At 51.1% G+C, this 25177-nt stretch overlaps 1 protein-coding gene across 3 annotated transcripts in view; it reads right to left on the reverse strand.

Annotated features, from left to right (window-relative positions):
• LOC147105007 (monocarboxylate transporter 1-like) overlaps positions 1-25177 on the reverse strand; it is a 94045-nt gene that overhangs the window by 39619 nt on the left and 29249 nt on the right. The window contains exons 1-2 of one of the 3 annotated variants that reach the window (XM_086011004.1): positions 20601-20708; positions 9297-9548 (exon numbers count right to left, since the gene is read on the reverse strand). In XM_086011004.1, the coding sequence (XP_085867130.1) occupies positions 9297-9513 (217 nt within the window). In that variant the 5' untranslated portion in view covers positions 9514-9548; positions 20601-20708. The other 2 variants (XM_086011005.1, XM_086011006.1) reach the window with 2 other exon arrangements.

Below are 25177 nucleotides of genomic sequence, written 5' to 3' on the forward strand. Positions count from 1 at the left end.
GCGTCCAAAATGGCTGCTGTACCGGTGATTCGCACACGGCCGGGGAGGTCCAAAATGGCGGCCCGCATGGCCCACACGCGGCGCTGCTGGGGTTCGGGGTGGCTTTGGCCCTGCAGATGCTAGCGTAGTGTCCCTTCTTCCCGCAGCCCGAGCAGATCGCGTTTTTCGCCGGGCAGCGCGCTCTGGGGTGTTTTGCCTGGCCACAGAAGTAGCATTTCTGGCCTTGGGGCACTGCTGTCTGGCCTTGGGACACTGCTGCGGTAGTTGGGCCGTTGTTGGGGTGTGGCTGGGGTGGCACGGCGCTATGAGGCGGTCCTACCGTGTCCCAGGCTGTCATTCCCCGCGGCGTCCACGGTGCAGAGGAGTAGGCATCCATGCCCTGGTAGGCTGCATCCAACGATAGTGCGAGTTCAGAGGCCTTGTTGAGGTCGAGGTTACTCTGCTCCAACAGTCGCTGTCGTGTGTAATTGGATCTGTGGCCCGCTACAAAAGCGTCCCGGATAAGTTCCTCTGTGTACACGGCGGCCTTTACATCCTTACAACCACAGGCCCGGCCAAGCACAGACAGTGCCTGAAGGTATTCCACGGTCGATTCCCCAGGTTGTTGTTTACGACTCCCCAGGAGGTGCCTGGCATACACTTCGTTCACTGGGCGCGTGTACTGGTCCTTGAGGAGCTTGATAGCATCCGCGTACGAGGTCGCGTCTTGGATGACCGAGTACACTCGGTGGTTCACTTTGGAGGTCAGGACATCCAGTTTGTCCTCGTCCGATTTGATTGCTTCGGAGGCGGTCAGGAATTTTTTGAAACACTTAAGCCAGTGAGTAAACTTGGTGGATGAGTCCGCCTCCCGATGATCTAAGTCCAGGCATGCTGGTGTGAGGATCTTCTCCATTATAAAAATGTTGTTAATAAAATTGATGCGCTATCAATTACTCATAAAAGACTGAGAGTTAGAAGAGTAACTAAAGGCTTTTATTAACAACAGAATGGAGGTCTGCCTCGAGTGGTCGACCGGTCCAGGATACCAAGGGCTGGGGAGCAGTCACCTTTATACTAGGACCTGTGGGAGGAGTCAGCCGAGGCATGTCCAGGCATGTACACAGTGGAATACAAACAGGACAAACAGGAATACAAACAGTGGTTTACCACACACAGCATTTCAGAAAATGAAAGACCTAATCACCAGAGAACTAGGACCAGTTCTTGCCTACTTCGACCCCAACAAAGAGCTCAGACTACAAGTGGACGCGTCAAAGTATGGACTAGGCGCAGTATTACGGCAAGAAGGAAAGCCCATCGGCTACGCTTCCAGATCTCTCACAGACAGTGAAATCAACTATGCTCAAATCGAGAAAGAGCTATCTGCAATTCTGTTTGGATGTAAGCATTTCCATCAATACGTCTATGGCTGGCAAGTCATTGTGGAATCCGACCACAAGCCCCTCGAGTCAATCATGAGGAAACCACTAGCCGCAGCCCCACCAAGGCTATAGAGAATGATCCTTCAGCTACAGAAGTACGACTTCACAATCATTCACTGTCCAGGCAAAGACATTCCTGTCGCAGACACGCTCTCCAGAAAGTCTCTTAGCTACCAGGACAGCAGCCTCAGTGAAGGCATGGATGTGCAGGTGCACATGGTGTACAACAGCTTACCTGTGAGTGACTCAAAACTGAAGGAGATCCGAGCAGGAACAGAGAAAGATGCACAACTCACACTGCTGAGTAAAGTCATACATGAAGGATGGCCCAAGGAAAGGAGGAAATGCCCTCAGAGCATATCTGAATTCTGGAACCACAGAGTCGAACTGTCACAAATCAACGGAGTCGTCTTCAAAGGGGAGAAAATCATCATTCCTACCAGTCTCAGAGAAAATTGACAAAAATTCATGCTGGACATATGGGCATGGAAAAATGCAAACAAAGAGCACGTGACATTATGTTTTGGCCCGGAATGTGCAAACACATTGAGGACATTGTCGGAAAATGTTCCATTTGTCTAGAACGCCACCCATCAAATGTCAAAGAGCCCATGATACCTCACCGTATCCCAGACAGGCCCTGGCAGGTCGTCAGCTGCAAGCAAGTGAATGCAAAACGTGTACAGAGACAGCAACACCAAAAGAGATACTATGACAGGTCAGCTAGACTACTGCCGCCGCTGCACAATGGAGAATCCGTCAGAATCCAGGAGCATGACTACTGGAAGCCAGCAGTCGTCATCCAGCCAGCTGACACTGAGCGATCGTATCACGTCCACACCCCAGAAGGACAGGTGTACCGCCGCAATCGCAGGCACCTCCTGAACACCAAGGAACAACACCGTCATTCCGACGAGAGGTCAAACCTAGAGTTATCCTTGACTTGTGAACTGCCAAAGGGTGTAGGCGGATCGCTGCCATAAAAAACTGTACATCGTTATTGAAACGTTGAGATGTTTTCAGTGCTAGTTAAATGTTGAGTTTACTTATATGAACATTAGGTAAAAGAAAGGTTTAAAAGTAATGCATAACATTTTTCTTTTAAAAGAAAGGGGATGTAACATTTGCATACTGAATTGTCATTGGCCCGCAGGCATCTGTAAGGAATATCTATTATATTCACATGTGATCACATGCTGAGTTGTCATTGGCCTGCAGGCATCTGTAAGGACTGCTATTGTTTTGGAGGACCCAGGGTCCTAACTCCATCTTGTCCACACGGTGCTGGACTGTTGAGAGTCAGATCAGACCTAATGCTTCATTAAAAGAGTTCAAACTGTAATACTCCGTTGTCCTGCAATTTATTACTTTTGTACAAAGTGTGCAAAACAAGACAGTGCCTTCAGCTGCCTGGGCCCTAAGCTCTGGAATTCCCTCCTTAAACCTCTCCGCCTCTCTCTCCTCCTTTAAGACGCTCCTTAAAACCGACCTCTTTGACCCAGCTTTTGGTCACCTGCCCTAATTTATCCTTATGTGGCTCGGTGTCAAATTTTGTTCGATAACGTCCCTGTGAAGCACCTTGGGACGTTTTACTTCGTTAAAGGCGCTGTATAAATACAAGTTGTTGTTGTTATATGTGTCTGTGTGGTTGTGTGTGTGTGTCTTCTAGTGTAACGGATCTATGTCATGTTCACTGGCTGCCAGTATATCTCATATGTTGTATCTCACTGACGCCAACTCCTCAAGCACCACCTGCAACTCTGTTAGTGACGTGGTGACCCAGTTTGGTTATGAATGGATCTGAAACCGTCTGTGAAACAGCGAGTGATTCTGGTCCTGTGCACATATTCAAAACAAGCCCGATAATCTCTGATACACCACAAAACCCATCCCTGGCCCTAGAATTTCTTCAAAAGGAGTTACGCTGCAGTTGTCAAATAATAACTTCACTGTGTGTCGTGGCAATATTTTCATTATACTTGGACAGAATTATTAAAGAAATCTTTTGCATTTCTATAGCGCCTTTCACGACCACCGGACGTCCCAAATCACTTTACAACCAATGAAGTACTTTTTGAAGTGTAGTCACTGTTGTAATGTGGGAAACGCGGCAGCCAATTTGCACACAGCAAGCTCCCACAAACAGCAATGTGATGATGACCACATAATCTGTTTTAGTGATGTTGATTGAGGGATAAATATTGGCCCCAGGACACCGGGGAGAACTCCCCTGCTCTTCTTCGAAATAGTGGCCATGGGATCTTTTACACCTGCTGGAGAGAGCAGACGGGGCCTCGGTTTAACGTCTCATCCAAAAGAGGGCACCTCCAACAGTGCAGCACTCCACTGGAGTGTCAGCCTAGGTTTTTTGCGCTCAAGTCTTTGGAGTGGGACTTGAACCCAGAGGGAGGTGGCACTGCCACTGACTCCCAAACCCCTCACCCCCAGGACAGGCCCTGACTCTAACCCCCTCACCCCCAGGACAGGCCCTGACTCTAACCCCCTCACCCCCAGGACAGGCCCTGACTCTAACCCCCTCACCCCCAGGACAGGCCCTGACTCTAATCCCCTCACCCCCAGGACAGGCCCTGACTCTAACCCCCTCACCCCCAGGACAGGCCCTGACTCTAATCCCCTCACCCCCAGGACAGGCCCTGACTCTAACCCCCTCACCCCCAGGATAGGCCCTGACTCTAATCCCCTCACCCCCAGGACAGGCCCTGACTCTAACCCCCTCACCCCCAGGACAGGCCCTGACTTTAACCCCCTCACCCCCAGGATAGGCCCTGACTCTAATCCCCTCACCCCCAGGACAGGCCCTGACTCTAACCCCCTCACCCCCAGGATAGGCCCTGACTCTAATCCCCTCACCCCCAGGACAGGCCCTGACTCTAACCCCCTCACCCCCGGGACAGGCCCTGACTCTAACCCCCTCACCCCCAGGATAGGCCCTGACTCTAATCCCCTCACCCCCAGGACAGGCCCTGACTCTAACCCCCTCACCCCTGGGACAGGCCCTGACTCTAATCCCCTCACCCCCAGGACAGGCCCTGACTCTAATCCCCTCACCCCCAGGACAGGCCCTGACTCTAACCCCTCAGCCCCAGGACAGGCCCTGACTCTAACCCCCTCACCCCTGGGACTGGCCCTGACTCTAACCCCCTCACCCCCGGGACTGGCCCTGACTCTAACCCCCTCACCCCCGGGACTGGCCCTGACTCTAACCCCCTCACCCCCGGGACTGGCCCTGACTCTAACCCCCTCACCCCCGGGACTGGCCCTGACTCTAACCCCCTCACCCCCGGGACTGGCCCTGACTCTAACCCCCTCACCCCCGGGACTGGCCCTGACTCTAACCCCCTCACCCCCGGGACTGGCCCTGACTCTAACCCCCTCACCCCCGGGACTGGCCCTGACTCTAACCCCCTCACCCCTGGGACTGGCCCTGACTCTAACCCCCTCACCCCCGGGACTGGCCCTGACTCTAACCCCCTCACCCCCGGGACTGTAGAAACTGTGCAAGGCAAAGTAACAAAATGCCGAACTCTTCCTTTTCTTCCTTGCCCACTCTGGCCACCAGCGCACTCGCCACCCACTTAAAGCAAGACTTCTGCAACTAACCCTTCACACTGCCCTCTGGTTAAGGGTGGCTCCAAATCAGGCACTACAACAGCCCAGATCACCTGACACCAATTACTAACATCCACAACTGAGGGAGCGCTGCACTATCGGGGGCGCCGTGTTTCGGATGAGACGTTAAACCGAGGCCCTGTCGGCCCAAGGGCGCGACACTGACCCATTCTTAGCTTCTACCCTCCTTTCCCGCAGACCCACCACAGCAACTGGGAAACAACAACAACAACAACAACTTGTGTTTATATAGTGCCTTTAATGTAGTAAAATGTCCCAAGGCGCTTCACAAGAATAATTTGACATCGAGCCACATAAGGAGAAATTAGGGCAGGTGACCAAAAGCTTGGTCAAAGAGGTTGGTTTAAAGGAGCGTCTTAAAGGAGGAAAGAGAGGTAGCGAGGCGGAGAGGTTTAGGCAGGGAATTCCAGAGCTTAGGGCCTCGGCAACAGAAGGCACGGCCGCCAATGGTTGAGCGATTATAATCAGGGATCAAGAGGGCAGAATTAGAGGAGCGCAGATATTTCGGGGGGTTGTGGGGCTGGAGGAGATTACAGAGATAGGGAGGGGCGAGGCCATGGAGGGATTTGAAAACAAGGATGAGAATTTTGAAATCGAGGTGTTGATTAACCGGGAGCCAATGTAGGTCAGCGAGCACAGGGGTGATGGGCGAACGGGACTTGGTGCGAGTTAGGACACGGGCAGCCGAGTTTTGGATGACCTCAAGTTTACGCAGGGTGGAATGTGGGAGGCCAGCCAGGAGTGCGTTGGAATAGTCAAGTCTAGAGGTAACAAAGGCATGGATGAGGGTTTCGGCAGCAGATGAGCTGAGGCAAGGGCGGATACGAGCGCTGTTATGGAGGAGCAGGAGGAGGAAGGTGATCAAGAGGGCCAAGCCACCCAGCATGATCATAGAATGATACAGAACAGAAGGAGGCCATTCGGCCCATCGTGCCTGTGCCGGCTCTTTGAAAGAGCTCTCCAATTAGTCCCACTCCCCCCTGCTCTTTCCCCAGAGCCCTGCAAATATTTTCAAGTATGTTTCCAATTCCTTTTTGAAAGTTACTATGGAATCTGCTTTGCACTCGCACACACGTGCAGATGTACATGCACACACGTGCACTCGCACACGCGCGCACTCGCACACACACACGTGTGTGCGGGTACACATACACACGTACATTGAGTGGGGGAATCGGTGCTTATATTTTCATCGAGGTGGTACAGGTACAAGTGCTCGTACTGGGGCCTTGTCCTGTTGCACACTGAGAGCTGTGCTAATGCGATTGGACTGCGGAACTTTAACATCGATTAAGCGAAATGCCAATCACAACAGTATCGGGAGTCTGTGGGTCACTGAAAAACACAACCTCTGCAGCAAAATGGAATGAGGAACATCGTCAAATGGAATTAAAGATTAAAAAAAACTAAATCAGAACAGTGTTTTCGAAGACTCAGCCAGCAGACCATGTGTTGTCTGGAAGCCCAAGTGTGACGCTTGACTTGGTAGCAACCTTTCCCCCACTAGATAGCAACTGGGATCTGGATTCAAGCCAGGGCTGGCATGATCCAGGATTAGTTTGGAATAATTCGATTTGCATAAAGCAGCTCAGGGACTTTGGGCAGTCACTTCGTATCCTTGTTGTTGAGGTTTATTTGGACCGTCTTGCCTACTTCGTCACTCTCTGGCTCTCCTCGTGGTTCAGGAGAGGACTCCTTTACCCTATCCCCTGGTGCAGGACCGGCCCGCCTCCCTCCTGTTGCTCTGCCTGAACTCCCTTGAAGTTAAGTCAAGGCCTCCAACGCCTGATGGCGTTCCGGGGTACTGGGGTTCCTTTTGAGGACAAAAGCAAGGAAGTCAGGCTAAACCTGGAGCCCAGCCACAGTATTGTGTCCAGTTCTGGGCACTACACTCATTAAATATATTCAAGAAGGAGTTAGATATATTTCTTAAGGCTAAAGGGATCAAGGGATATGGGGAGAAGGCAGGGACAGGGTACTGAGTTTGGATGATCAGCCATGATCTCATTGAATGGCGGAGCAGGCCCAAGGGGCCGAATGGCCTACTCCTGCTCCTATCTTCTATGTTTCTATGTTTCTATTTACTATATGCTGATGGGGTGAGATGAAGTAAGCTGGGAGGAGGCTCGTGCGGAGCATAAACACCGGCACGGAGCAGCTGGGCTGTAAACTCGATGGAATCCTAGAATGATACCAGGGATGAGGGACTTCAGTTATGTGGAGAGACGGCAGAAGCTGGGATTGTTCACCTTAGAGCAGCGAAGGTTAAGGGGGAGAATTAATAAAAGTGTTCAAAATTAGGAAGGGGTTTCGATAGGGAAAATAAGGAGAAACTGTTTCCAGTGGCAGGAGGGTCGGTAACCAGAGGGCACAGATTGAAGGTAATTGGCAAAAGAACCACAGGGGAGAGCAGGGGAAAAAAATTTACGCAGCGAGTTGTTGTGATCTGGAAAGCGCTGCCTGAAAGGGCGGGGGAAGCAGATTCAATAGTACCTTTCAAAAGGGAATTGAATAAATACTTGAAAAGGGAAAATTTGCAGAGCTGTGGGGAAAGAGCAGGGGGTAGTGGGACTAATTGGAGAGCTCTTTCAAAGGGCCGGCACAGGCACGATGGGCCGAATGGCCACCTTCCGTTCTGCAGGATCGATTCTACGAGTCTAACTGTTGCAAAAAGCAGATGTTAAATTTAGCTTCTAGAAACATGCAAATCCGTGGTTTACACGCAGGTCTGGTCTTCAATGCTGACCTGTTTTACCATAGAGCCTCTGCCTTCTGTTGCCCCAGAACAGCGGTCAGCTGTGGCGCAGTGGGAAGTGCTATTTGCCTGAGTCAGAAGGTTGTGGGTTCAAGTCCCACTCCAGAGACTGGAGCACACAATTGAGGCAGACATTCCAGGGCAGTACTGAGGGAGCGCCGCACTGTCGGAGGGTCAGTACTGAGGGAGTGCTGCACTGTCGGAGGGGCAGTACTGAGGGAGCGCTGCACTGTCGGAGGGGCAGTACTGAGGGAGCGCTGCACTGTCGGAGGGTCAGTACTGAGGGAGCGTCGCACTGTCGGAGGGTCAGTACTGAGGGAGAGCTGCACTGTCGGAGGGGCAGTACTGAGGGAGTGCTGCACTGTCGGAGGGTCAGTACTGAGGGAGTGCTGCACTGTCGGAGAGTCAGTACTGAGGGAATGCTGCACTGTCGGGGGGGCAGTACTGAGGGAGTGCTGCACTGTCGGAGGGGCAGTACTGAGGGAGTGCTGCACTGTCGGAGGGTCAGTACTGGGGGAGTGCCGCACTGTCAGACGGGCAGTACTGAGGGAGCTCTGCACTGTCAGACGGGCAGTACTGAGGGAGTGCTGCACTGTCGGAGGGTCAGTACTGAGGGAGTGCTGCACTGTCGGAGGGGCAGTACTGAGGGAAAGCCGCACTGTCGGAGGGGCAGTACTGAGGGAGCGCTGCACTGTCGGAGGGGTCAGTACTGAGGGAGCGCTGCACTGTCGGAGGGGCAGTACTGAGGGAGCGCTGCACTGTCGGAGGGGCAGTACTGAGGGAGTGCCGCACTGTCGGAGGGGGCAGTACTGAGGGAGCGCTGCACTGTCGGAGGGGTCAGTACTGAGGGAGCGCTGCACTGTCGGAGGGGCAGTACTGAGGGAGCGCTGCACTGTCGGAGGGGCAGTACTGAGGGAGCGCTGCACTGTCGGCGGGGCAGTACTGAGGGAGCGCTGCACTGTCGGCGGGGCAGTACTGAGGGAAAGCCGCACTGTCAGAGGGGCAGTACTGAGGGAGCGCTGCACTGTCGGAGGGGCAGTACTGAGGGAGTGCCGCACTGTCGGAGGGGTCAGTACTGAGGGAGTGTTGCACTGTCTGAGGTGCTGACTTTCTGGATGAGACGTTAAACCGAGGCCCCATCTGCTCTCTCAGGTGGACGTAAAAGATCCTGCAGCAACTATTTCGAAGAAGAGCAGGGGAGTTCTCCCCGGTGTCCTGGGGCCAATATTTATCCCTCAACCAACATCACTAAAACAGATTATCTGGTCATTATCACATTGCTGTTTGTGGGAGCTTGCTGTGCGCAAATTGGCTGCTGCGATCCCTACATTACAACAGTTACTACACTTCAAAAAGTACTTCATTGAGTGTAAAGTGTTTCGGGACATCCTGAGGCGGTGAAAGGTGCTATTTGGAGACAATTCAGATTGCGAGTCAGGGTCTGTTCCCCCTTCAAACTCACTCACCTCCAGCGTACATCACTGCCAGCATTATGGAAGTGATCCAAGACACCTGGCTGTCGGTGGAATCGAAGATGTCCTTGATGTCCTTGAAGAAGACGGTGATGGCTTTGGGGAAAGCGTAGGAGAATCCGATGGAGAGGAAAGATGCCAGCACCACGGCCCAGCCCCATCCGCCATCCGGGGGGGGGTGCGCCTGCGGCACTCCGACTGCTGGAGGCATCCTCGGACCTCGATAATCGCGGGAGCTGCGAGTTACTGCAACATAGTGAAGAAAAGGCAGGCATTAACGAAGGCAACAACTGCACGGAAATCAGACTCCAGGCAGTGGAGGGTTTCATATTTCCCACGGTGGAAGTACTGAGTGATGAGGAATCAAATACCTCCAACCTCAGACACCCAGGGCAGGTACAGCACAAGCTGCCCTGGGAGTGTTTGATGGGACAGTGTAGAGGGAGCTTTACTGTGTATCTAACCTGTGCTGTACCTGCCCTGGGAGTGTTTGACGGGACAGTGTAGAGGGAGCTTTACTCTGTATCTAACCTGTGCTTTACCTGCCCTGGGAGCGTTTGATGGGACAGTGTAGAGGGAGCTTTACTCTGTATCTAACCCGTGCTTTACCTGCCCTGGGAGCGTTTGATGGGACAGTGTAGAGGAAGCTTTACTCTGTATCTAACCCGTGCTGTACCTGCCCTGGGAGTGTTTGATGAGGCAGTGTAGAGGGAGCTTTACTCTGTATCTAACCCGTGCTGTACCTGCCCTGGGAGTGTTTGATGGGACACTCTAGAGGGAGCTTTACTCTGTATCTAACCCGTGCTGTACCTGCCCTGGGAGTGTTTGATGGGACAGTGTAGAGGGAGCTTTACTCTGTATCTAATCCGTGCTGTACCTGCCCTGGGAGTGTTTGATGGGACTGTGTAGAGGGAGCTTTACTCTGTATCTAACCCGTGCTGTACCTGCCCTGGGAGTGTTTGATGGGGACAGTGAAGAGGGAGCTTTACTCTGTATCTAACCCGTGCTGTACCTGCCCTGGGAATGTTTGATGGGGAGAGTGTAGAGGGAGCTTTACTCTGTATCTAACCTGTGCTGTACCTGCCCTGGGAGTGTTTGATTGGACACGGTAGAGAGAGCTTTACTCTGTATCTAACCCGTGCTGTACCTGCCCTGGGAGTGTTTGATGGGACAGTGTAGAGGGAGCTTTACTCTGTATCTAACCCGTGCTGTACCTGCCCTGCGAGTGTTTGATGGGACTGTGTAGAGGGAGCTTTACTCTGTATCTAACCTGAGCTGTACCTGCCCTGGGAGTGTTTGATGGGACTGTGTAGAGGGAGCTTTACTGTGTATCTAACCCGTGCTGTACCTGCCCTGGGAGTGTTTGATGGGACTGTGTAGAGGGAGCTTTACTCTGTATCTAACCTGAGCTGTACCTGCCCTGGGAGTGTTTGATGGGACAGTGTAGAGGGAGCTTTACTCTGTATCTAACCCATGCTGTACCAGCCCTGGGAGTGTATGATGGGACAGTGTAGAGGGAGCTATACTCTGTATCTAACCTGAGCTGTACCTGCCCTGGGAGTGTTTGATGGGACAGTGTAGAGGGAGCTTTACTCTGTATCTAACCTGTGCTGTACCTGCCCTGGGAGTGTTTGATGGGCCAGTGTAGAGGGAGCTTTACTCTGTATCTAACTGGTGCTGTACTTGCCCTGGGAGGGTTTGATGGGACAGTGTAGAGGTAGCTTTACTCTTTATCTAACCCGTGCTGTACCTGCCCTAGGAGTGTTTGATGGGACAGTGTAGAGGGATCTTTACTCTGTATCTAACCCGTGCTGTACCTGCCCTGGGAGTGTTTGATGGGGCAGTGTAGAGGGAGCTTTACTCTGTATCTAACACCTGCTGTACCTGCCCTGGGAGTGTTTGATGGGACAATGTAGAGGGAGCTTTACTCTGTATCTAACCCGTGCTGTACCTGCCCCGGGTGTGTTTGATGGGACAGTGTAGAGGGAGCTTTACTCTGTATCTAACCCGTGCTGTACCTGCCCTGGGAGTGTTTGATGGGACAGTGTAGAGGGATCATTACTCTGTATCTAAACCGTGCTGTACCTGCTCTGGGAGAGTTTGATGGGACAGTGTAGAGGGAGCTTTACTCTGTATCTAACCCGTGCTGTACCTGCCCTGGGAGAGTTTGATGGGACAGTGTAGAGGGAGCTTTACTCTGTATCTAACCCCGTGCTGTACCTGCCCTGGGAGTGTTTGATTAGACAGTGTAGAGGGAGCTTTACTCTGTATCTAACCCGTGCTGTACCTGCTCTGGGAGAGTTTGATGGGACAGTGTAGAGGGAGCTTTACTCTGTATCTAACCCATGCTGTACCTGCCCTGGGAGAGTTTGATGGGACAGTGTAGAGGGAGCTTTACTCTGTATCTAACCCCGTGCTGTACCTGCCCTGGGAGTCTTTAATTAGACAGTGTAGAGGGAGCTTTACTCTGTATCTAACCCGTGCTCTACCTGCCCTGGGAGTGTTTGATGGGACAGTGTAGAGGGATCTTTACTCTGTATCTAACCCATGCTGTACCTGCTCTGGGAGTATTTGATGGGACAGTGTAGAGGGATCTTTACTCTGTATCTAACCCGTGCTGTACCTGCCCTGGGAGTGTTTGATGGGACAGTGTAGAGGGAGCTTTACTCTGTATCTAACCCGTGCTGTACCTGTCCTGGGAGTGTTTGATGGGACAGTGTAGAGGGAGCTTTACTCTGTAGCTAACCCTTGCTGTACCTGCCCTGGGAGTGTTTGACGGGACAGTGTAGAGGGAGCTTTACTCTGTATCTAACCCGTGCTGTACCTGCCCTGGGAGTGTTTGATGGGACAGTGTAGAGGGAGCTTTACTCTGTATCTAACCCTTGCTGTACCTGCCCTGGGAGTGTTTGATGGGGACAGTGTAGAGGGAGCTTTACTCTGTATCTAACCCATGCTGTACCTGCCCTGGGAGTGTTTGATGGGACAGTGTAGAGGGAGCTTCACTCTCCGTTTAACCTGTGATCTCGGAGTGCTCAATGCCGACAATGAATGTCCAGTGTGGGATGACATTTCTGGATTTCCATGAGAAGAAATTAAGCTGTGAAACTGCAGCCCTCCCACGAAGACTCTGCCTGTGATTCATAACAAAGTCACATTCCGCACGCAAGCAGCAAGAGTTCTGATTAAAATCTTGTCCGACCGGCTATGGTTGTGTGTCTCACAGGTTCCTCTCCACCAATACCCAGAATCAACATTCTGCTGCACCGTCCAAGTTATTACAAAACTCAAATATTGACTTGTTTCCCAGAAGCTGAAGTACAAGCTTTCACAAATATTTACCTCCCATTTTGAATACGTGGAACGCCGAACTCAAAGGCACTGGCTGGTATCCCTCGTACTGCCCACTCCGTTACATAAACAGTGACCAGCACAACATGCCCAACCATCGTAGCCAGGACTGCCGGCCCCAACCGTAACCCCTTCGCTGGCACGTGTCAGCTTTACCGCCTCTTAGCAGCAGGGGGGTTATGCTTCAACTGTATAAAACACTAGTTAGGCCTCAGCTAGAGTACTGCGTACAGTTCTGGTCACCACATTACAGGAAAGATGTGATTGCACTAGAGAGGGTACAGAGGAGATTTACAAGAATGTTGCTGGGAGTAGAGAATCTTAGCTATGAGGAAAGACTGGATAGGCTGGGTCTGTTTTCCTTGGAACAGAGGAGGCTGAGGGGAGACCTTATTGAGGTGTATAAAATTATGAGGGGCCTAGATAAAGTGGATAGAAAGGACCTATTTCCCTTAGCAGAGGGGTCAAAAACCAGGGGGCAGAGATTTAAAGTAATTGGGGGAAGGTTTAGAGGGGAGTTGAGGGGGAATTTCTTCACCCAGAGGGTTGTGGGGGTCTGGAACTCACTGCCTGAAAGGGTGGTAGAGGCAGGAACCCTCACCACATTTAAAAAGTACTTGGATGTGCACTTGGGATGCTGTAACCTGCAGGGCTACGGACCAAGAGCTGGGAAGTGGGATTAGGCTGGATAGCTCTTTGTTGGCCGGCGCGGACACGATGGGCCGAATGGCCTCCTTCCGCGCTGTAACTTTCTATGATTCTATGATGATGACCCAAGCACTGGATCCGTGACTCCGAGGAGACCCTGGCCAGTGATTTACTGAGGGTGGAGGCCTACTTCCGCCGATGGTGGCTTCGGCCAAACCCGCAAAAGACCGTCACCGCGACCTTCCACCTCAACACCCGTCAAGCAAACCAAGTTTTGAAAGTCTCTTTTTGCGGTGCAGAGGTAAACCAGGCCAAAAACCCCTTCTATTTAGGAGTCACGCTAGCTCGCACCCTGTCACATAGACAACATCTCCAGAACCTTGGGAAGAAACTAAAGAGCGGGGACTTGATCCAGAAACTGGCCGGATCCACATGGGGATCAGACGCTCAAACCCTCCGTACAGCAGCACTCACCCTGATGTACTCTACAGTGGAGTACTGCTCTCCGGCATGGTTATCGAGTCCGCATGTCGAATCTGTTGATGTCCAGCTGAATTCCACTATGAGAATTATCACCGGTACGCTTTTAGCGACACCAACACCTTGGCTGCCCGTGCTTGCAAACATCGCACCGCCACACCTACGCCGCGAATGTGCAGTCTCCAGAGAATACAACCGCTACACACCAACAAAGACAAGCCGATCCAGCCCTCTCAGGTGGACATAAACGATCCTATGGCACTATTTCGAAGAAGAGCAGGGGGAGTTCTCCCTGGTGTCCTGGGCCAATATTTATCCCGCAACCAACATCACTGAAACAGATTATCTGGTCATTATCGCATTGCCGCTTGTGGGAGCTTGCTGTGCGCAAATTGGCTGCCGCGTTTCCCACATTACCACAGTGACTCCACTTCAAAAAGTACTTCATTGGCTGTGAAGCGCTTTGGGACATCCAGTGGTCGTGAAAGGCGCTGTAGAAATGCAAGTCTTTCTTTATGTGCAGGGGCAGGAGCAGATTATAGAAACATAGAAGATAGGAGCAGGAGTAGGCCATTCAGCCCCTCATCCAAATTCAGCACCCTGTCCCTGCCTTCTCCCCATATCCCTTGGTCCCCTTAGCCTTAAGAAATATATCCAACTCCTTCTTGAATATATTTAATGACAGGGGCAGTGGCCATTCCTACAGGAAGATGCTGTCAGCAGTTGCTTTGCATGCACAATAATTGTGGCGTTCCAAAGCACCCCCCGGACTGGGCCAGCAGTGTGGGAGAGGTGCTGTTGTCGTGGAACCGTTCCCGCTGGCCAACTAAACACTAATTACAGCTGCGGGAGAGCTGTGCCAATCGCGGAGCAATAAGGAGGAAGTAAGGCCAATATTGTGTAAAGTTAATCATTTGATAAAGGAGTTAATCGTGCAGAATATGTCGATCAAAAGCAGTAAGATTCTGAGGGGGCTCGACAAGGTAGATGCAGAGAGGATGTTTCCCCCTCGTGGGGAAATCTGGAACGCGGGGGCACGGTTTCAGAATAAAGGGTCGCCCTTTTAGAACTGAGATGAGGAGGAATTTCTTCCCTCAGAGGGTCGTAAATCTGTGGAATTCTCTGCCCCAGAGAGCCGTGGAGGCTGGGTCATTAAATACATTTAAGGTGGAGATAGACAGATTTCTGCAAGATAAGGGAATGAAGGGTTATGGAGAGCGGGCAGGGAAGTGGCTTTGAGCCCCAAGATCAGCCATGATCTTATTGAATGGCGGAGCAGGCTCGAGGGGCCGTGTGGCGGAGCAGGCTCGAGGGGCCGTGTGGCGGAGCAGGCTCGAGGGGCCGAGTGGCGGAGCAGGCTCGAGGGGCCGTGTGGCGGAGCAGGCCCGAGGGGCCGTGTGGCGGAGCAGGCCCGAGGGGCCGTATGGCGGAGCAGGCTCGAGGGGCCGTGTGGCGGAGCAGGCTCGAGGGGCCGTGTGGCGGAGCAGGCCCGAGGGGCCGTATGGCGGAGCAGGCCCGAGGGGCCATATGGCGGAGCAGGCTCGAGGGGCCGTGTGGCGGAGCAGGCTCAAGGGGCCGTGTGGCGGAGCAGGCTCGAGGGGCCGTATGGCCGACTCCTGCTCCTATTTCTTATGTTCTTATGTGTTTATGTAGCTCTGGGCCTTCACTGCCTCAAAGTTACCGGGAGGCCCGCACACTTTGAGAGACAGTCAGACGCCACTCTTCTTGTGTTGGTCTTGACAGTGGATGTCAGACGGCTGTCTGGCCATGAGGGGCATCATAGCTCAGCCCAATCTTGTCCTCCTCTGGCACCACAGTCCCGACTGATTAGTTCCACCCCAATCCCAACACAAGGGTGCTGAGGCTAACTCTAGCACCACTACCCCTTTGCCCGAGGCAAGATCAGGTAACTCAGCACAATCCTGGACCCTGAACAGTAAACTTACTCACCGAGGGGTCATTACTCAGTGACTGGTAATATCTCTAGGACAGGTGATTGCCGATTCCGCACTGCTGTGTGTGTATCTCACTATCTGCATATCCCTCTCTCTCTCTCTCTCTGTCTCTCTCTCTGACTGTCTCTCTCTCTCTGTCTCTCTCTCTTTCTCTCTCTCTCTCTGTCTCTTTCTCTCTCTCTGTCTCTCTCTCTCTCTCTCTCTCTGTCTCTCTCTCTCTGTCTCTCTCTCTCTCTGTCACTCTCTCGCTCTGTCTGTCACTCTCTCTCCAGTGGAAGTGTGGCAGAAACCCCCTTCACATCCTCCCTGAGCAGTGAGGAGGAGGTCCCGTGCATGCTGTGGAGGGTGGAGGGGGTGTCAGTGCTGAGCAGTGTGACTGGACCCTGGGCAGTGTCTGTATCCTTGGCAGGACTGAGAACTCCCAACTGGCAGTGTGTTACCATGTTTATAACAACCAAAGAGGTTACCAGCATAGAAGGAGGCCATTCGGCCCATCGTGTCTGTGCTGGCTAGAGCAATCCCCAAACTACTCCCAGTGCCATGCTCTCTCCCCATAGCCCTGTATCATTCCCAAACTAATCCCACTGCCCCACTCTCTCCCCATAGCCCTGTATCAATCCCAAACTAATCCCACTGCCCTGCTCTCTCCCCATAGCCCTGTATCAATCCCCAAACTAATCCCACTGCCCCGCTCTCTCCCCATAGCCCTGTATCAATCCCAAACTAATCCCACTGCCCCACTCTCTCCCCATAGCCCTGTATCAATCCCCAAACTAATCCCACTGTCCCGCTCTCTCCCCATAGCCCTGTATCAATCCCAAACTAATCCCACTACCCCGCTCTCCCCCATAGCCCTGTATCAATCCCAAACTAATTCCACTGCCCTGCTCTCTCCCCATAGCCCTGTATCATTCCCAAACTAATCCCACTGCCCCACTCTCCCCCATAGCCCTGTATCAATCCCAAACTAATCCCACTGCCCCACTCTCTCCCCATAGCCCTGTATTAATCCCAGACTAATCCCACTGCCCCGCTCTCTCCCCATAGCCCTGTATCAATCCCAAACTAATCCCACTGCCCCACTCTCCCCCCATAGCCCTGTATCAATCCCAAACTAATCCCACTGTCCCGCTCTCTCCCCATAGCCCTGTATCAATCCCAAACTAATCCCACTGCCCCGCTCTCTCCCCATAGCCCTGTATCAATCCCAAACTAATCCCAATGCCATGATCTCTCCCCATAGCCCTGTATCAATCCCAAACTAATCCCACTGCCCCGCTCTCCCCCCATAGCCCTGTATCAATCCCAAACTAATCCCACTGCCCCGCTCTCTCCCCATAGCCCTGTATCAATCCCAAACTAATCCCAATGCCATGATCGCTCCCCATAGCCCTGTATCAATCCCAAACTAATCCCACTGCCCCGCTCTCTCCCCATAGCACTGTATCAGTCCCAAACTAATCCCACTGCCTCGCTCTCTCCCCATAGCCCTGTATCAATCCCAAACTAATCCCACTGCCCCGCTCTCTCCCCATAGCCCTGTATCATTCCCAAACTAATCCCAATGCCATGATCTCTCCCCATAGCCCTGTATCAATCCCAAACTAATCCCACTGCCCCGCTCTCTCCCCATAGCCCTGTATCAATCCCAAACTAATCCCACTGCCCCACTCTCTCCCCATAGCTCTGTATCAATCCCAAACTAATCCCACTGCCCCGCTCTCTCCCCATAGCTCTGTATCAATCCCAAACTAATCCCACTGCCCCGCTCTCTCCCCATAGCCCTGTATCAATCCCAAACTAACCCCACTGCCCCGCTCTCCTCCCATAGCCCTGTAACTTCCTCTGCTTCAAATATCCATCGGAGAGGAAAGCTTTATCAGTAAATGGCGAGAGGCCATGCCTATGACATTGAGAAGCCTTCATCAAGGTTACACATCAGAAATTAATTTTATTCCCCACAAATCCTGGGCACACCTACTTAATGAAGGTGTTGCCACCCTCTCTACAGTTTAAGAACTGGATGGTCTGGTTTTTGAGTGAAGTGTCTAGGATTTCTAAAATCTAGACACCAGGAACCAGACAGTGAATTTTCTCAATTGCTCGCTCCCAGTTTCACCTCTGTGTTGGGAGAAAACGGAACATTTACCCTCAGTCTGATTTCTGCTTTGATCTCTGTTTTGCTGGGAATATTTATAAGAATGTAAGAATTAGGAGCAGGAGCTGGCCATTCGGCCCCTCGAGCCTGCTCCGCCATTCAATAAGATCATGGCTGATCTTCGACCTCAACTCCACTTTCTAGTACTATCCGCCTTATCAGTATTAAACAACAGAATACAATGGTCCCGACTGTCACCGTAACTCTTAGCCTAGTCCTTGCTGTGGCCCCCGAGCCTGCACTATAACCCCTGGCCTACTACACACTATGACCCCTGGCCTAACCCGCACTATGACCCCTGGCCCAGCCCACACTATGACCCCTGGTCTAGCCCACACTATGACCCCTGGCCTACTACACGCTATGACCCCTGGCCCAGCCCACACTATGACCCCTGACCTAGCCCACACTATGACCCCTGGCCTACTACACATTATGAACCCTGGCCTAGCCCGCACTATGACCCCTGGCCCAGCCCGTACTATGACCCCTGGCCCAGCCCACACTATGACCCGTGGCCCAGCCCACACTATGACCCCTGGCCCAGCCAACACTATGATCCCTGGCCTACTGCACATTATGACCCCTGGCCTAGTCCACACTATGACCCCTGGCCTAGCCCTTGCTGTGACCCCTGGCCTAGCCCTCGTTGTGACCCCTGGCCTAGCGTACGTTGCGACCCCTGGCCTAGCCCCAGTTGTGACCCTTGGCCTAGCCCTCACCGTGACCCATACTCTAGCCCTCACTGTGGCCCCACACACCCCCACTCTCTGTTCCTCCACATTACCTGTTGCCCACAAATTACTGTGTATTTCTATATAAGTCACAGAGTGCGATTATCCTCATCAACGCCCCCCTTATCTTCTCAGGATACGGACTCTCGCTGCCCTCCGGTTCCTCACCTAAGATAACCTGCTTCCTGTGAGAGCGCAGCAGCAAGTGTGAGTGGGATACTCCTCATAGCGTGAATGACAGCCAAGGCCCAATCCCGGCTACATCCTTGCAGGAGCAGGAATGCTGATATAGGATCTCCTGACTAATTGCTGTATCCGGACTGCGCAACGGCAAGGCTCAGCTATCTCAGCACTGACCCAGGGATGGAATCGGGGTGATGTCAGGAAGCACGTCTTCACACAAAGGCTAGTGGAAATCTGGAACTCTCTCCCCGAACCCTGAAATTTTTGTTAGGTATGGGTATGGGAGGAACAGGTTCAAGGGGCTGAATGGCCGATTTCTGTTCCTGTGTTCCTTCCTATGTGGTGTTCCTGGACTTTACGTGTCAACTACTCACTGAATGGTGAAGACTGAGGAGCCCACACAATATCTTCAGCGGTATTTTAGTTTACTGATACGCTCAGTAGTGCTGCCTGGCAATCATCGCTTCCTCAACATCTCCCAAAATAGACCAAAATCACCACACACTCCATCAGAGCTCTTCCAGAGAGGGAAACATAATGCTTCAAAACAGTCACCGCTGACTCCCCCAAACATTCACCCCCTCCTTCAAACTCCCCAAACATTCACCCCTCCTTCAAACCCCCAAACATTCACCCCTCCTTCAAACCCCCCAAACATTCACCCCCCCAAACATTCACCCCTCCTTCAACCCCCAAACATTCACCCATCCTTCAACCCCCAAACATTCACCCCCCCAAACATTCACCCCTCCTTCAACCCCCAAACATTCACCCCCCCAAACATTCACCCATCCTTCAACCCCCAAACATTCACCCCCCTTCAAACCCCCCCAAACATTCACCCCCCCCTTCAAACCCCCCCAAACATTCACCCCCCCTTCAAACCCCCCCAAACATTCACCCCTCCTTCAACACCCCCAAACATTCACCCCTCCTTCAACCCCCCCAAACATTCACCCCTCCTTCAAACCCCCCAAACATTCACCCCCCCTTCAAACCCCCCCAAACATTCACCCCTCCTTCAACCCCCAAACATTCACCCCCTCCAAACATTCACCCCCCCCAAACATTCACCCCTCCTTCAACCCCCAAACATTCACCCCCCCCAAACATTCACCCCTCCTTCAACCCCCAAACATTCACTCCTGACCCCCTAACAAACACCAACTATCCCCAGTCCCTGTCAGACCTGCTGTTGGACACAGGCTGTAATAAGGCACCAGTTCGAAGTGTCTGGAGTTTTACACGTGGCCTAGGTGCGAGTGCCAGAACTCACCGAGTCTGAGAGCAGGAAGATTCCAGTACGTCTGTGTTACTTGAAAAAGCAGCTCGAGAGGAGCTGAGATCCCGGTCTGACGAACAGGAGGCAGAACAAAGAAGCCAGGAGTCGCAGGCTGCTGTTACACAGCCCGGGCAAGGGGTCCACTTATTCAGTCCAGGTACTGACCCTTGGCACTCAGGAGCTGCTCCCACTCTCAGGCAGCAGACCAGCTCGACGTGATCAACGTGCAGCCTCAGCACGGCTTTTAAACACAGCGCATGGAACAAACTTTGCAGGGACAGGCACGAGTCAGCCCGAGAGCTGCTCCACATTAGTGATCACTTCTAAACAGCAGCGGCAACGAGAAAACTTTTCTAACCCTACAGAGAGAGAGAGAAACGGGAGGGATAGGGCATGCAATAAAACAGAATGAAAGACGAGAGCGAGAGCGAGAGAAATGGACAGAGAGAGATGCAGGAAATCAATTTCAATCCATTACAACAATTGGCCGCGCAGGATGCAGTCACAGACCTTCCTCTGTGTTGAAGTTATAGCGTGCCCTAGTCCCGAGCCTGACTTCCTCTCTCCATTCTGTGTGCAATGCATTGTTACACTACCACCAGTTGATGCAGAAGTGCACCCCGCCCCCTCTACCGCCCCCTCCCCCTCTGCTCAGGCATTTCCATAGTAATCGTGGCAACTCAGAAATTCCACCACCTGCCACTCAGCATTTACACAACCAGGAACACGAGACTCCTCCCAGATTGGATTAACACACCCCCCACCCCCTGCTCACCCCTCCTTTTGAAGGATGCAGTCATGTAGTGTTTATGTTACTGGACTAGTAATTCAGAGAATGTAAGAATTACATCCTGTCTGTTTGAGAATTTTAATTTAGCTTTTTGTTTTTAAGAAAAGCTGGTCTCAGTAACAGTGACCATGAGCAGCCATGATCTCATTGAATGGCGGAGCAGGCTCGAGGGGCCGAATGGCCGACTCCTGCTCCGATCTTCTATGTTTCTATGTCGGATTGCTGTAAAAACCCAGCTGCTTCACCCATGTCCTTTAAGGAGAGGAAACCTGCCGTCCTTACCCAGCCTGGGCCTGTATGTGACTCCAGTCCCACTCCAATGTGGTTGACTCCTAACTGTCCCAGCGAGCGTCAAACTGCTGCAAAGATTAACAACTGCAGCAGTTCAAGAAGAAGGCCCACCACCACTTCCTCAAGAGGGAGGAGCAGGAGGAGGCCATTCAGCCCCTCGAGCCTGTTCCACCAATCATTGTGATCACACCTATGAAGTTAATTAATTCAGATGTAGCCCATGGTCAGGGACAGGACGGTGTGACTACGAGTGAGGCAGGTACGGGGATCCAGGAGGTAGAGCTGGAGGAGCCGCAGCCCTTGCTCTTGTCCAGCAGGTTTGAGGTTCTTACTCCCTGTGGGGACGGGAGCAGGGACTGCAGGGAGGATGAGCAACCTGGCCACATCACCGTGGAACGGGGGGCCATTCAAGAGGGGGGAGTAACTAGAAATGTTGTAGTGGTAGGGGATAGTATTATTAGGGGAATAGATAGAGTTCTCTGCAGCCGAGAGCGAGAGTCCCGAAGGCTGTGTTGCCTACCCGGTGCCAGGGTTAAGGACATCTCCTCTGGGCTGGAAAGAAACTTGCAGTGGGAGGGGGTGGATCCAGTTGTCGTGGTCCATGTTGGTACAAACGACGTAGATAGGACTAGGAAGCCGGTTCTGTTAAAGGAGTATGAGCAGCTAGGGGTCAAATTAAAAAACAGAACCTCAAGGGTAATAATCTCTGGATTATTACCTGAACCACGAGCGAATTTGGCTAGGACAAATAAAATTAGAGAGTTAGATCTGGTCCTGTGTAACGAGACAGGATTAATTAAAAATGTCCTAGTAAAGGATCCCCTTGGAATGAGTGACCATAACATGGTTGAATTCCATATTCAATTAGAGGGTGAGAAGGTTGGATCTCAAACAAGCGTGCTAAGCTTGAATAAAGGAGACTATGAAGGTATGAGAGCAGAATTGAGTAGAGTGGATTGGGAAAATAGATTAAAGGGTAAGACGATACATGATCACTGGTGTACATTTAAGGAGTTATTTAACAACTTCCAAAAAATATATATTCCACTGAGAAGAAAAGGGTGTAAAAGAAAAGACAGCCATCCGTGGCTAAATAAAGAAATTAAGGATAGTATTCGACTAAAAACAAGGGCATATAAGGTAGCCAAATCTAGTGGGAGGATAGAGGATTGGGAAAACTTTAAAAGACAGCAAAAAATAACAAAAAGATTGATTAAGAAAGGGAAGATAGATTATGAAAGTAAATTAGCAAAAAATATAAAAACAGATAGTAAGAGTTTTTGTAGTTATATAAAAAGAAAAAGGGTGGCTAAAGTAAATGTTGGTCCCTTAGAGGATGAGACCGGGAAATTAATGGTGGGAAATATGGAGATGGCAAAAACACTGAATGAATATTTTGTATCAGTCTTTACAGTAGAGACACTAAGAATATCCCAACACTGGACAAACAGGGGGCTAAAGGGGCGGAGGAGCTAAACACGATCAAAATCACTAAGGAAGTGGTACTCAGTAAAATAATGGGACTCAAGGCGGATAAATCACCTGGACCTGATGGCTTACATCCTAGGGTCTTGAGGGAAGTGGCGGTAGGGATTGTGGATGCATTGGTAATAATTTTCCAAAACTCCCTGGACTCAGCAAAGGTCCCGGCAGACTGGAAAACTGCTAATGTAACACCCTTATTTAAAAAGGGCAGTAGACAGAAGGCTGGAAACTATAGACCGGTTAGCCTAACATCTGTGGTAGGTAAAATTTTGGAGTCCATTATTAAGGAGACAGTAACAGGACATTTGGATAATCATAATTTAATAGGACAAAGTCAGCATGGTTTTATGAAGGGGAAGTCATGTTTGACAAATTTGCTGGAGTTCTTTGAGGAAGTAACGTATAGGGTGGATAAAGGGGAACCAGTGGACGTAGTGTATTTAGACTTCCAAAAGGCATTTGACAAGGTGCCACACAAAAGATTATTGCTTAAGATAAAAAATCACAGGATTGGGGGTAATATTCTGGCATGGATAGAGGATTGGCTATCTAACAGAAGGCAGAGAGTTGGGATAAATGGTTCATTCTCAGAATGGCAATCAGTAACTAGTGGTGTTCCGCAGGGGTCGGTGCTGGGTCCCCAACTCTTTACAATCTATATTAACGATTTGGAGGAGGGGACCGAGTGTAACATATCAAAGTTTGCAGATGATACTAAGATGGGAGGGAAAGTAGTGAGTGAGGAGGACATAAAAAACCTGCAAGGGACATAGACAGGCTAAGTAAGTGGGCAGAGATTTGGCAGATGGAATACAATACTGGAAAGTGTGAGGTTATGCACTTTGGCAGGAAAAATCGTAGAGCAAGCTATTATCTTAATGGCAAGAAACTGGAAAGTACTGAAGTACAAAGGGATCTGGGGGTCCTGGTGCACGAAACTCAAAAGGTTAGTATGCAGGTGCAGCAAGTGATTAAGAAGGTCAATGGAATGTTGGCTTTCATTGCTAGGGGGATAGAATATAAAAATAGGGATGTATTGCTTCAGTTGTACAAGGTATTGGTGAGACCGCACCTGGAATACTGCATACAGTTTTGGTGTCCATACTTAAGAAAAGACATACTTGCTCTCGAGTCAGTACAAAGAAGGTTCACTCGGTTAATCCCGGGGATGGGGGGATGGACATATGAGGAGAGGTTGAGTAGATTGGGACTCTACTCATTGGAGTTCAGAAGAATGAGAGGCGATCTTATTGAAACATATAAGATTGTGAAGGGGTTGGATCGGGTGGATGCGGGGAGGATGTTCCCGATGATGGGTGAAACTAGAACTAGGGGGCATAGTCTTAGAATAAGGGGCTGCTCTTTCAAAACTGAGATGAGGAGGAACTACTTCACTCAGAGGGTGGTAGGTCCATGGAATATGCTGCCCCAAAAAGCTGTAGAAGCTACATCATTACATAAATTTAAAACAGAAATAGACAGTTTCCTAGAAGTAAAGGGAATTAAGGGTTACGGGGAGCGGGCAGGAATTTGGACATGAGTCTAGGTTCAGATCGGTCATGGCCCTGTGGGTAGTGGAGCGGGCCCAGGGGCCGTGTAGCCTGATCCTGCTCCTATTTCGTGTGTCTAATTCTGTTAGATTCAGGAGATGGTTCTGTGATAGTAGATTGGCGGTTAGGATCAGATCAGCCATGATCTTATTAAATGGCAGAGCAGGCTCGAGGGGCCGATTGGCCTACTCCTGCTCCTATTTCTTATGTTCTTATGTTCTTATATTCTTATTTAGATCATGGCTGATCTGTACCTTAATACCATTTACCCGCCTTGGTTCCATATCCCTTGATACCTTTTCCCAACAAAAATCTATCCACCTCAATCTTGAAAATTTCAATTGGATTCTTGCTCAACAGTCAGAATCATAGAGTCAGAGAATAGTCCATCACAGAAGGAGGCCATTCGGCCCATCGAGTCTGCACCAGCTCTTTCGAAGTGCAATCCAATCAGTTCCACTCCCCCGCTCTTTCCCCGTATCCCTACAATTTTTTCTCCTTCAAGTATTTATCCAATTCCCTTTTGAAGGCTACTATTGAATCTGTGTCCACCGCCCTATCAAGCAGTGCATTCCAAATCCTAACCACTCGTTGTGTAAATACATTTTTCCTCATGTCGCTGCTGGTTCTTTTGGAATCACCTTAAATCTGTGTCCTCTGGTTAACGATCCTTCAGCCATTGGAAACAGTTTCTCTTTATTTACGCTATCTAAACCCTTCATGATTTTGAACAGCTCTATCAGATCTCCTCTCAGCCTTCTCTACTTTAAGGAGGACAACCCCTGCTTCTCCAGTCTATCCACATAACAGAAGTCCCTCATCCCTGAAACCATTCTAATAAATCTCCTCTGCAATCCTCTCCAAAGTCTTCACATCCTTCCTAAAGTGAGGTGCCCAGAATGGGACACAATGCCCCAGCTGGGCCCCCTGGCCTTAGCACAGTTGCGGGTAAGCTGTGAAGGGGTAATTTT

The sequence above is a fragment of the Somniosus microcephalus genome, chromosome 18, assembly GCF_052327205.1.
Source record: "Somniosus microcephalus isolate GS21.2 chromosome 18, FLI_Smic_1.0, whole genome shotgun sequence".
NCBI classification, from domain to species: Eukaryota; Metazoa; Chordata; class Chondrichthyes; order Squaliformes; family Somniosidae; genus Somniosus; species Somniosus microcephalus.